Source organism: Nymphaea colorata, chromosome 2, assembly GCF_008831285.2.
Source record: "Nymphaea colorata isolate Beijing-Zhang1983 chromosome 2, ASM883128v2, whole genome shotgun sequence".
Classification (NCBI taxonomy): Eukaryota; Viridiplantae; Streptophyta; class Magnoliopsida; order Nymphaeales; family Nymphaeaceae; genus Nymphaea; species Nymphaea colorata.
This window is the reverse complement of record NC_045139.1, coordinates 13,580,627-13,594,571: the sequence shown is the minus strand read 5'-3', so window position 1 is coordinate 13,594,571 and position 13,945 is coordinate 13,580,627. Positions and strand designations below refer to the sequence as shown.

Below are 13,945 nucleotides of genomic sequence, written 5' to 3'. Positions count from 1 at the left end.
GATCTGGAAGCGTCGGATCCAAATTAATTCTTCGTCGCAGTTTTGCTTTCCTCGTTTCCATATTGTTTTGGATATGTAGATAGGAGGCTCCATCCAGGGACTAAACACAAACACGAATTATGCAAACCGGATCTCACACTCTCACTGGTATTGGATTGCATTTGCTGTAGACGCCACCGAACCAGGCACATCAGATTACCGATCCAGCTTAGTCATCCCTGACATTGCGATTTGCAAGGGAAAGGGAAGCGTGCACGCCGAGAGGCGTCCTCCCATGTGTGTGGCACGTGAACGCATGTGAACAAGATGTTCCCCTCAGGACCAAGCACACAGATAGTAATACGTACCAAACAGCTTAAAATAAATAGTGATCAGAAACAATATAGATACCAAACTATGTGCACAAGTTCCACCCGTTTTCCTCTATTTTTGTATTAAATCACCAAACTTGGCAGCAAACCACAAGCAACAGTGACGGTGGCTTCTTCTCTTCTCTTCAAATATTGTTATATCGTTTAGATGTTGCAGACCAGGTTGGTTCCGGCGAACAAAACGCATTGGAGGCCAATCAGATGGAAACTTCGATCCAGATCTTAGAAAACGTCAAACCAAATCCGACCCACGTTCAAACTTACTTACCTTTCAAATCCTCTATGCTGATATAATAATATTATTTTGTATGAGATCCACAACATGGATCTGTTGGTTACTGCTGAAATCCACATATTATTTTTCTGAGGAAAAACGAACGTATGTCCTTCTTGAAGCAAAATGTGTCCTCAATAATCTTCTGAATGTCGGGCCCAACCGTGGGATCGAGAGGATGGGTGTGGCTTCTTTCTCGTTTTCAACATCAAAAATTTATATTTGGCAGAGTTGTGGTGTCACACCGATATATAAATAAACTAAATCATGCGGGTCTGCATGGGCAACTGCCCACACAAGATCCTCAGTCACTGCTGTCAAATCCGGTGATCAATTCCCTTACCACAAGTTTGTATCCCTCTTCTAGTGCATACATCCAAAAGTTTGCTGGATTTTGAATCTTTCTGTTTGAGTTTCAGGATTCCCAGTCATACTATTACAGGCAGAAATGCCCAAGAACGTCCTGGAGTTTTGATCACACCTGTGGACCTTGGCGTCCAAGTAGAGAGGACAGAGTACTCAGGACAAGTATTGAGCGTTTCGCGTGGAACGCTGCATTGTCAATCAGCTAACGACACTTTTTTTTTTTTTTTCTTTCTTTCTTGGATTTGGATAAGCTAAAATATTTCAGATCCAACTTCGCGTAATTAAAAATAATAAATGCGCATGTCACTTGTCAGGTCTGATTCGTTTCCGTCGAAACAAGAAAATAAACAAATAAATGTGTTTGCACACTCATAAAATGCGCACAAAAACGATACGAAGTTGTCGGCACACGTACCCGGTAAGCGTCCATCCACCAAAATCCACTGCCTAATCAAATGATTAGATGGTTAAATAAATCTCCAGAATGTGATCAACATGGTTTCTTCAATAAATTTTTATATAGCTAATTTGACAAAAAATGATCAAACAGGATTTGCGACTAATTGATGTTCACTAATTTGCGACTAATACCTAATCCTTCCTCTCTGATCCTCCACTAAGTTGATTATGTGCTTAAAGAGAAGTTTGGAGGTTGGACTGAAAAGTGCATGCATCGAACACGTCCTTTTTTAATAAACAATGTTGAAAAGGTAAGAACATATCATTAATCCTTCATCAAGCAAAAAGAAACATTTTAAGAATATATCGTTAATCTTTCACCAAGGAAAAAAGAAACGTTTTAAACACGAGAAGTTGCATACGAGCAAAAGGTAGCTATCGGATAAGCACCAAATATTATGAAAAGGCCATAAAATAATATTTTTTAAAAGAAAAAGGCATGCGTGCAACCTAGCCAGGTCCCAGCACACAGTCTTGTGGTTAATTTATGCTCCTCATACTATATCAATCTAGTGGGGCATATTATTCTTTTGACGCCACCAATTAAAACGCTCGTTCCGTTCGTCTCTTCAATTTCATCCAATCTTAGGTCACCTCTCGCCTTAGGTCTTCAATTCGAAATGTTGAAGTGCTACAAATGCAATCAATGTACATCATCGTCATAAGGTTTTAAGATACGGAAAACCACATGTAATTTTAATGAAACACTTATATGTTGACGTATTTTCTTAACTTAAAAAGAAAGATTTTTAACTCATCGATGCATAGGTTTAATGATTTACATTCATAAAGGTTTTGTTGAGATCTTTATGTGTGAGCGGGAGGCTAATTGCACCACTCTAGTGGTTCCTCCATTCTCTTCCCTTTATCTCTAAAGAGTTGTATCGGTGCCTAAGAGTGTATTGGAAGCCCCCTCACTACCTTTCTATCTCACTACGTTTCTTTCTATAACACTGAAAAAAAGAAGAGCAAAAAGGAAGATAGATGCCATGATGCATCACCTTTGTCAAGAGAATGTGCGGGGCTGCGAGTTGCCCGGGATCTACGGTCGTCCGGTGGCGTTCCACGACCGCACCTCATCTTTCAGCCGTCGATTGAGATGGCCGTACCGTTTATTTATGCCGGACCCTCGCAGGAGAAGGAAAAAAATGTATAAAAGAAAGAAGATTTCAGAGTCAAAACGGCGACCTTTATTATGATTAAAGCGAAGGGTGCAGATTTCAAATCTTTCCGGAAGCATGTGGTACCTTCCAAAAGCGAGTCTCGCAGGCAGAGGAGCTCAAAACCGCGGTTCGATCAAAGAAAGGGGGGATACCATCGGAGAAATCCCCGGTTTCAGGGAAGGTTAGAAAACCGGCCGGGCCCGTCGGAGTGGTTTTCTTTTCTAGTGTCCTTGACTGAAGGAATTGATGTGAAACTTACGCTGGGTGGCTCCTCTCGACACTTCTCCGCCCATCAAAGTGGGAAAAAGGGCATTATCTGTTTGCCAAACAACGCACGAGTTAAGATGCCAGTGACAAACTCCCGTTGACATGGGAAAATGAGGCGGTGAAGCCATTACCAAAAAGTCCCCAATTGGGAGGTCCTCTGGTTGCAGCGTAGGAATACTGCCATGGATCCAGGTAAAATTGCTCGGGAAAGGGTTTTCTGGAATCCCATCAAACGCTTAGGCGGGGAAGCCATAACCAAAAGTCCCCAATTGGGAGGTCCTCTGGATGCAGCGTAGGAATCGGGTTGACGTGAAAGTTTGCAGCGTCAAATTTCCTTTGTTAATGGATGGGATTTCTTGTGCCAAGGCGAGGGTCGTTTTCCTTTCCCCCCAAAGTGGTACATGGGCGATCCGTTAGGTGCTTTCGGTTAGTAGGTCTACGTCTACAACAACAATAAAAACCAACATTCCATGCCCGTTAGCCATCACTGTGCAGCTGTATCGTGTCGTCGTACATTCATTTTTCTTTGTATCAAAAGCGCATGGGAGACAAGATTGTAATGCTTGCTTTTAAGTGGAGTGAAACCGCTTGGCCATTCCATTCCTCCCGCAGCCTAGAAAACCGCTTGTTTTAAGCTTCTTATGCAAAGGGTGGGGGGGGGCGCCCTTTGGGTTGCCAGAGCCTCTTAATTAACCTTGCAGGCCCATTAAGAAGCAGGCGGCTGGTGACTGCTTCTTGTTTGTTTCAATGTGTAGGACCACTGTACTTACTAGTTCACGGACGCCTATTGAAGGCTTTGTATCGGAGTGGTGGTGGGATGTTTCTTCCATTCAATCAACATCCCTTGCTCCTAATTTGTGAATGGAAATGATGCCCAAGAGAATTGAACCATCAATTCACATAACAAACCCTCAAATCTATCTTCTGCTCACTAGTCTTACCATTATGTTTGAGTTAAAAGGACAACTTAGAAGAGGAAATCGGAAATATAGATGTGAAAACCTTGGGATACACATGTGTGCCTTAAATTAAATTAGGGGGATCTTGACTCTTAACCTATTCATTGGAAACTGAAGACTTCAATAATTTAATTATTTGCCCGTTGTTGCTTAATGGCCTTGCTAGTCATCGAACGGATCTTTCTTTCTTTTTTCTTTTTTTTTTCCCTTGACAGACCCGAGTGAGCAGACCTAATTTTGATAAGAAAATTCGGACCCGTTGACCTTTTCTCCTCCTTTCTTCTTTTTTCTTTCTCAAGTAAACTTTTCGTCTCCCAAAAATTTGTTCACCGTTGCAGTACGACAACTTTGGAGCAACATGAGCCCCAAGAAGAAGAAAGATAAAGAATAGTAACACTTTCAGCTTGACATAGAAGAACCCATATTCCACACATCTGATCCCTCTAGTTCCTCTCAACCCCTTGATTTAAGGCAAGATTCTTGAAAGTCCAGATCTTTCACATGACAGGAAGTTTGTTCCCACCTGTATTTCATTCACGTAATCACAACATTTTTTCTGGAAACCACCACTCCAACACAGTGCCAACTGAATTTCTTTCATGTTCCAAGTCACAATCAGCTCATCTGGTTTGCAGTTTCAAACACACGCTATTCAAAATTCCTGCACAGAAAAATGCTTGGGGCGTATGAAATTACAGTCGCCGCTTCCTTTTCCCTTTTTCAATATTCAAAAGATTGAAGAACTTACTCGCCTTCAAATTCAATGAGAATTACTTCACATGATTCAACAGATTATTATGAACTTAGAAGATCGTTTCATCCTCAGTCTACACCCAATGGAGAGATTAAGAGAGCGAATCTTTGATGGGCTCCAAAACTTTCTGTTTCTTTCAGTGATGAGAAACTCTGTAAAGACACAACCACTCGAGAAGTTTGTCTTTTAAGAGGAAAACTCCGGTGAGCGTGGCCGCCGCACAGTACGATGAAATAAACGGTAGGTACCAGACTTCGAAATGCTCTCTGACTTCAAATATTTTTTGTCTCCTTGAAATCGCAGGGTGGGCCGAACAAGAAACGTAAGCTAGTGTCTTCATCTTGAAGGATTTAGACCGTAGCTCATCTATTCACATGTTAAACACCAAAATGTAAGTCGGCTCACATGCATCACATAATTCCGTAGACAATCATGAAGGCTAGAGAACTTAGGCCGAATAGAAATGAAAATTCTGCAAAAAGTTAAGTTCCATCTTCGGCATATTCATCTTGAAGGATTTAGACCGTAGCACATGCATTCACATGTAAACACCAAAATGTAAGTCGTCTCACATGTATCACATAATTCCTAAGGCAATCATGAAGGCTAGAGAACTTAGGCCGAATAGAAATGAAAATTCTGCAAAAAGTTAAGCTCCATCTTTGGCATATTCACAAATAGCCAGCATTGGAAAATATACGGTCCCTCCACTGAGTTAAGACCTTCTTTTGAATCCCAGGCTAGCCGGTTGAATATGCTTCCTCCTAGAAGGCTCCCATAGAGTGAATGTCCATGAGTAAATCGCGAGTCCAACTCAACAGCACGCTGGAAGCTCTTCAGTGCAGTTTCATGATCCTTGGTTCAGGCTATAGCAGTTTTCTATGGCACACCTGCAACCAAAGAAATAACCTGTAAGCACCACCACAATTTGAATATTCATGAAAGTCAAGGTCATCAAGATATATACATATATATATATATAAGAAATGAGCAGGTCAAGTTATTCATTTTAACTGGTTCTAGTTCGACTATGACAATCTGGAACCTCGGATGGCCTCATCTAATTCCAGATTTCCATCACCCTTTACAAAATCAAAGAAAAAGGAGCGCGGATGGTTGTAATGTATGGTTCTTCTCTTTTTTCCTCTAAGCTTCCAAATTGTCATTGGTGAAAGCAGTAACGCTTAACTGGTCTCTCTCTCTCTCTTTCTCCTTGTATATATATATATATATATATATATGTGTGTGTGTGTGTGTGTGTGTGTGTGTGTGTGTGTGTGTGTGTGTGTGTGTGTGTGTGTGTGCTGAGGGCATGATCTGGCCCTGAGTGCGCAGGCTAGGATCCATCGGATCAAGTGCTGTGGTTAGATTTGAATAGTTATAATTGATAACACAGTCTTATTCCCCTTCGAGTCTTAGCCCCTCTGCTCTTCAAATTGGTAGATTAAAATCCCCAGATTGGGAATGGGTGGGGAACAGTATAACATTTAAGACGTTGAGGAATATCAATGGTCATATATACCGGGGTATGATATAAGGAATATCAATCCTTATGTGCTCGTTCATCGTCCTCGTTCCCTCTTTGAAGGCAAATAAGGATCTCTCAGGCCAGGAAATGAAACGACGGTCAGTTTTTAGCCTTTTTACAGGTTTTAGTCTTCTTACCCAGAACCAGACGCAGCCCAAACATCTGGAAACAAGGAGAATAGAAAGCGTCTGCAGTGCGGTGAATTGTTAACCTGTTCCCTGTTCCCCCGAAGTTGGGCAGTTACATCGATTACACACGCCCATGCTAAAATTTAACCGCTGGATCTAAAAGGCATTCTAGGACTCTAAGAAATGCACACGTTGCCTACCAATAACTGCAAATTTGTCCAACAATAAATTCACAAAAATGTATGGCGGCATTCAACCGCAATGAAGGACTTCAGCAAAGAATGAGAGAAGAAGCATGTCAACGCCCTGCAAATGACGCGTGACTTCATCCTAACAACATATCTGGGATGACGCGTCACTTCATCCCTAACAACATACCTGGGGCCTAGTATAACATTTTGTAGCTATTTTGCTTCTTCGTTATCTGATCTCTCTTTCAAAGATCGTTCCCTTCTTCCTGGGAAAATCTTGATATCTAGCCAAAGAGCCACTCTCGTATTCCCTTACTGCAGATGTCCGTCGAATTCTGATTGTAAAGTTTCTGCCTTAAGCGGCTTAAAAGCTCCTTATAAACATGTTTACATGTGAAGGTTAATGTCAGGAACAAAATCTGGTCACTTGAGTACTGGTGAAACCAACCTTACTGCCAGAGAATCATATCCATTAATCTTCATCCACGCAAAGCATATAGCCTCCAGGGAACAGCATAGAATGTGGAAAATGGGAAGTCTTCCAAACACGTCTAACGGCATATATATTTGAAATACAATACGAAGAAATTCACTACCATCGATATCACATCTTCCATGTTCAATGCTACAGGAACAAAAATGGTACTCACGTACTTTAACATTAGAATATAAAAATCAACATATTCAAGTGATGGTGCGGACAGGAGTAACAGGAATTGAATCCCACCACTCTTTTATCCTCCTCTTTATAGAACCAGAGCCAGGAATAAAGCCAGATCTCGATCTTTTGGCTTCATATTTGGCCAAGAAACAGCACAATATAGACGCCATTATGACCAATCTAAATGGCAGCACCGCGAACATTATGGCCATCCAAGCCATCGTCAGCATTAGAACGTTGGATTGCTGCAAGAAAATACACATACAGAAAGTCATTAGTTATAAGGGAAAAGAAACAGATTACGAGAAACATCTCAAAACGAGTACCACCCAACAAATACCGACTACCATGTAGCAGAATTTCCAGATTATGAAACTTCAACAACCTCAACTCTTGGACATATAAACCATGTTCAGGTTTAAGTGTCAGACTTGATCAACTTTCTCGAATACCCTCTCTTTCTGTCTCTCATACACGCATGCAAGCATGCAAAAACACACACACACACACACACAGACAGAGACACAACCAGAATCACGACACTGACATGTATTTACTTGCTAAAATCGAATATACCTTCTGAGATTTAGAGATCAGCAAGGAGTGGATCTTTAATAACGTGATATTTGTAGTTTGCATGAAAGAATGGAACTGATTCAGTGCATGTTGAGCCGAAATGACAGTCTCCATCATTGGCTGATCCATACTCAGGTTTACTATGATTTCATCGGGTTCATCTCTTACTCCTTTGTGCCTCAACCCGAGTTGAAGTCCTATCATAAGCAACACGCAAGTGGATACTGCATAACCTATCCATTCCCTGCATTGTATTTCAAAATGTTAAGACGCAGAAACACATCTCCTTCCATCTCAAATAAGAAAGAGAGGTACAAAGAACATTTTATTAGCCTTGCAAGCCTCTGAGATTCTAGTGCAACCCATAGAGTTTTCTCATGTGGATCGAACTCCAGGTGTAACTGGACCGGATCTTACAGAAATCAACAATTAATAAGAAAAACGACACACCAGCTTTACTTATGCAGGGTCCACTGTGAAATCCATGCAGCAACCTTCAGAGTTTTAACCATGGAAAACTTGACTTACTGATTGGTTACAGGGATTAGGTCCATTTAAATGGCTCGACAGACTTTCGCTGATTCTTTCCTATGAGATACACACATACCTGAACAATATCTATATAAACCGAGGTCCATTTCTACATCAGGCTTGCTTTATAATTTATACCTAAATCTGTGTAGCCCACAATCGGGGAACAGTAGTTTGGATATAGCATGCTAACATATACTATACTTGAAAACGGGTGCCAATCTGGGATTTGAGCCCAATTTACAACAAAATTTGAGTTCGACTTATCTGATTCATGAAGAAAATTGAATCCTACAGATAATTGCACACAGCTATGTATTGCTTTTCACATCCAAATCGAATGTTGATATGCATGAAAATCTGGATTTTGGAACACTGCCCATTTCTCTCTGAATTTGAGGTTGTGACTAGAGACAACGAGCTCTCATTTCACAGCAAATCACATCCTTAAATTTACCTATGCTGTGTAAATTTGCATCATGAGATCAGCATGGAATTAGAATAGAACAAATATGCAGAGGAAATAATTTAAACCAGTGTATGCATGTACAAGATGTGATCTATGTGGAGAATATAAGATAAAGTATCAAAACCTTAAGTTTCAAAGTTTCACTCACTTGTATACCACCAACATGAGCATGGAAATCATGAGAGCTGTGACCACTGGCCTCTCCCATTCTAGAACTTCGTGTAGCCAAGGTGAGAACATCTGCAGTGGACGTAGCAACTCCTATAGAAAAATGAGCATATTGCTTGTCAACAAAAGTTCTACGCTGATAATTCTAAAAGAAGAAGAATGAAAATATCAAGAGCAAGTTTCAGTTCAAATGTCTGACCAAATATGGCATCTTCTGATATTTTTTATTGAAACCTGAACTAGACTTGAAATTTGGGTCAAGGTCCTTATATGAATCCGATGCCAATCTAACTAACAATGTAAATCTGACTACATTTTAGTATCAGCTTTAAACTAGCTAGCTGGGCGCAGGATTCAGTTTTAATCAGTCCAAGTTGCAGACTGATTATTCTTGTCTGAGTGGTACGTTTTATATCCCTTTGTATTATGCAACAAGATGCAGTATAAGGCTGTCCACTTGACCTGCTTCCAGAAAGCAAATTTCTACCAAGTTTGCAAAGACTTCATCCAAAACCACATATACCTTAGTGACCAAAAGACTTTCAGCAATGCTTTCTTCCTTCAATCCTTCAATACTTGTCTTTGCAATTCTGATATCTTTTGCTTCTTCTCTCGCTTGTTCTACCTTGGTCTCAAGAGGTGACTTTTCATCACCACCGTCATCAGCCACAGTCTCATCAAACACTTCCCCAAGGTTCATGTCTACAACTTTGGGATGGACCAAATTGAGACCCTTTAGCAATGAAGTTACACTGCACAGACCAATCTCCGTCATTTGCTTAAGCTCATTAGCCAGCTCCTCCATAACATAGTCCCCCTTCGGTAGCTCCTCAAACAAGGTGAAGATCAAGAAGTTGGATGGTGGGGGAGGGCATATCCTGAGCATCTCCCTTGCTGCATGGAGCCTTATAACCCCAAGTATTGTTCTTCCATGTGTCTCCCACCTTTGGTAGGTAGCCTCTATCTTGTATCGTGATATGAACTGATGCAACAAAATGATTTCTTTTGTGAGGGTAAGCCAATGATCACGTCTTGTGGAGCTCGTCAGTTCAGGGAATTCCAATACTAGAGCTTCAGGCCTGCCAGTTTGATTAAATTGGGGAGAGTTATAAAGCAAAGAAGAAAGACAAGCAAGTCGATTTCAGCTAACTTCCATCACAAAGGTAAAGAATTCAGAGAATTGGTATACAATATGCCAAAAAAACAACCAACTTAAATGGGTTGGACAAGCATGCAAATAAGCTTGAGGTAATGGATTCCCATCCTACTATCTAGTCTGGATTTTGTGGGATTTTGCAGGAGGAGAGGTATAAAAAGCAAACATGATTGTCACTCCTCTGCTTTCAAGTTAGCACAGTCGAAGCAGAACTCCTTGCATTGTTTCATGCAGCTTGTTCACCAGTTGATTTAAGATCTTGACTTGAATGTCCCCTCCATGAGAGATACGTGATTATCCACATAGACATGGACGTGCCCTCCATATGAGAGAGGGAGAGAGAGAGGGAGAGAAAGATAGATTCTCACAACTGAGTGGACTCATAGACCATAGCTTTGTCAAAGATAGGAGCACCCCAAGGGCCTGTAGATGCTGCTTTTACTTGGTGACCCACTTCTGAATTTGACAAGTCAATTTTCAAGGCATTTTCATAGGAAAGCGCAGCAGATGCTTCAAAGTAAAGAGCATAGTTTGTTAGTGTAAGCCGTCCTGCAAAATCAAATAGAGAACATTGGATTAGAACATTATAATATGTAAATAGCATATGATCCAACTAAATCCAGCTGCTGAACTGGACGTTTGATATGGATGAACTTGCTTTTACAGCTTACCTGCCTTTCATGTTTTGTCAAGAACCATGATCAACATAACACACTAATCGATGATAATGAATTGGTTTTAGCAGCAACTAAATCAGTTACTGTTAGGTTGCAATAATTTTTTTTGTTCCTCTTATTTGGGAAGCCAAACTGCCAGATCCCTATATGAGGACCACAACTTAGATGCACAAGAAATTTTTCAAAAAGAATCAAACCAAATTTCTATCTGAGTGTTGCCTGTATTTTTTAAATTCTTTTTTTCTGGCAACTACAACTCTATGCACGGTCTGATGCATTTTCTCACATATCAATCTCTAAATGTGCAATGATGTTCCCCACGTACCAGGCCAGCTTGTCCCTCCTATGTGCCTCACAACTCGTGGCGTCGATGCAGTTCCTTCCACATGCAGGATGAATTCGTCATCTCTGAGCTCAGCTCCATTTGGTACTGTTTGCTGGGGCAGTTTCTTGATGCTCCTGCACATGAGGTAGTTTGCATTTTTTTCACTTCACCTTTATCTCTTCTTTTTATCTTGGCTACAAGTATCGCAAACTAATCATTTCAATCTATCAAAAACAAGTAATGGGTCTGTTCAGCTGCTTTTGCGTGGACGGTGGAGGTGTTGCATGTGTACACCACAATTCACTGTTGATCCTGTCTTAAATAAAAAAAATACTTGCTAGTTCTAATATATTTATCTAAAGAAAAGGTAGGCCTAAACAAATTGGAAATTCGATACAAAGCTGCATGAAGATTATTAAACTGCTGCAACTAGTGATTCAAAAATGAAATTTTTTATAGCCCACAAACAAAAAAAGGCTCAGAACTGGCATTGACTACCTTCATACCGATTCGGCAGGCTGCTTATCTCCTACCTATAACACTATCGATGTGTTCAACAGTAACAGATTTTGCTGCTGATGTCAAAGAGATGGAATTCTTACTTGTCTATCTCCCTGAGATATCTATCATAGGCTGGGAAATGAAGTCGATTTGCAGTTGGTGCTGCCAACGTCTCAAAAACGAAACGCGCATTTGCAATATCTGCAGCCAGAGGAAGCACGGAGCTCAGCCACGCAAAAGCATCCTCACCAACATTGAGCTTCTCATCGACCTGTGAACGGTCAAGGTTAGCCTACACTCCAGAGCACGCATCTCATCAAATTCACAAAAATCAATAGCGGCTACGTTCACAGTTCACTGTCTGTACATATTTCTCGAAAAACTAAGGGCATTTACATTACAAATAACAAAAGTCTAAGAAGAGGAACTTACAAGCAGTGGCAGTAAATCCGAGTAGAATAGCGGGATATCTTCATCTGGCTCCACTATTCCTGGTGGCATTTTCTTCTCTTCGTGCTCCTTTGCTATGCTTTCCTAAACCAATTAAGACAAGAAGGGAACCGTTCAGCTGCTAATACCCACTAAAAGAATACCCCATCACCAGAGTGACCCACGGCTTCGAAAAATCATGCCACTAGGACATCGGCTACGCGCTACAGGGAGATACCATATCTATGTCTACTTTCCATTTTTTTAGCACAACAGGAAAAAAGGAAATCATTGAAAAGCAAACTTTTTTAGGCATATTGTTTCACAAGGTAAGACCGTAGGAGTAACTTAAGAATGGGAATGGAACAGACCATGTGAGGGCGTTCATCAATGGAACTAGGCTTCTCCCATGCAAGCATCATATCGAAGGTAAGCCTGGTGAAATACCCATCTTTTATCTTCTCATCTATGAACGGACATAGAACACTGACAACCTTTGAGCAGCAGAACTCAATCAGTTTTCTTCCATTCTCATTTGTTCCAACCTTTATTAGTCCTTTCTCAAAACTATCTACAAAATCACTCACAGAGGTATCTAGAATCCTGCATTAATCCACAAAAAATATGCAGGGTTAGTGAAAGAGTAGTATACGTCCTTTCTGTTGTCAATCACTGAGTTGCCCGTAACGATGTGAAATCTAGATTGGCACCTTACCCAGTTATAGATCTCTCCCTCTCAGAGGTAGACACGCAAATAAATGTTACTTATCATTAAATTTAACGCGTTCAAAAGTCGGCCTGCAGCCATGCATTCCATGATCAATGATATCCAAAATATACTTTTTGTTTTATGTTATTGAGGTTGGTGAACAAAAACCGAGAGAGACAGAGAGAGGTCGAAGAAGAAGAAAACTTTACTCTGAGGATCGAGCAACGACGGACTTGGCAACGGCTGAGAGGTGTTCCAGCTCCATGGGAGGAGGAGGGAAAGGAGAAGCAGCCTTCACCTGGCTTTCCTGAACTCTGAATGGAACAGGACGATTGCCAAAATGATCGAAGCGAGGTGGGCACGGAGGGGAGGAACTACGTGTCGAAGAAGAAAGCAACGTGTCGTCGCGCGTGTAACTTCCCTTGCATGAAGGGCTCCGGGGCAACTTCCACCCCAAGAATTCCTCCAGTAGCGGCCCCACGAACACCGTCCATCTGTGAGATGAACGGCCCGTTCGGTCCCGCTAACTGAGCATGGACAATGAGATGGAACTTATGAATGTTTTCGTTAAACATTGTCATAGCAATAAATGTTGAAGGGAGAGTGGGACCTTTACGTTCGGTTAAGTTTATGAATCAAGTTCTCATTCATTTCGCCAATATGTTCAGTTTTTTTGAAGTGCGAATGTTGTCTACTTAGCTACAAAAGCCTTTCATTTAATCTTCTGCTTTTCATATTCTTTTATGAGTGAGTACATTGACAATTTTGACAAGTCTATATGCGTGCTTCAAGTTGTTGAATGATACAAACAACCAACGAGTTTATTTATATGATAAGCTTGCATGACATAATTGAGAATCCGTATGCTTAAGTTCTCTGCCTTTCTAGACTTCCCTCACGATTGTAGCAGCTTCTTGGAAATGCTGTCATGCTGCTGCATCTTTGATCACATCTCATTTTATGTGACAAAATTCATAAAGAAGTTATTTTCGTAGCACATTTTCCTAATCCGTATCGTTTGTTAGTCTTGTGTTAAATTAGAAAAAGGTTATTTTTGACGTTATTTGAGCGGTGTTGATGTTTTGCCTTCACTTGAGACGTCAGCAGAGTAGTCAAACGTGATACTGGGAAAGTTAAAGCAGGCTTCTGTAGATAAAGGAAATTCTTAGGCTATTATTGAAAATTGTTCTCCGTGTATAATTCCCCTTCAATAGACCCATAGATACAGAAGCTCAATCACATGGGTACAGGTGCAAGTGCCCGTATGGTATGGATGCCTGTAT

The 13,945-nt window shown here is 40.9% G+C and overlaps 1 protein-coding gene across 1 annotated transcript; it reads right to left on the bottom strand.

The window, feature by feature from the left end:
* Positions 1–7,058: 7,058 nt before the first annotated feature.
* On the bottom strand, positions 7,059–13,313 carry LOC116247436 (uncharacterized). The gene is made up of 11 exons (XM_031619620.2): positions 13,279–13,313; positions 12,872–13,156; positions 12,325–12,556; positions 11,957–12,058; positions 11,626–11,795; positions 11,024–11,157; positions 10,390–10,570; positions 9,389–9,944; positions 8,846–8,958; positions 7,698–7,941; positions 7,059–7,366 (listed from the first exon to the last, which is right to left on the bottom strand). Exons 1-11 carry the CDS (start codon positions 13,311–13,313, stop codon positions 7,145–7,147), a joined length of 2,274 nt encoding a protein of 757 aa, XP_031475480.1. The 3' UTR covers positions 7,059–7,144.
* Between the last annotated feature and the right edge of the window lie 632 nt (positions 13,314–13,945).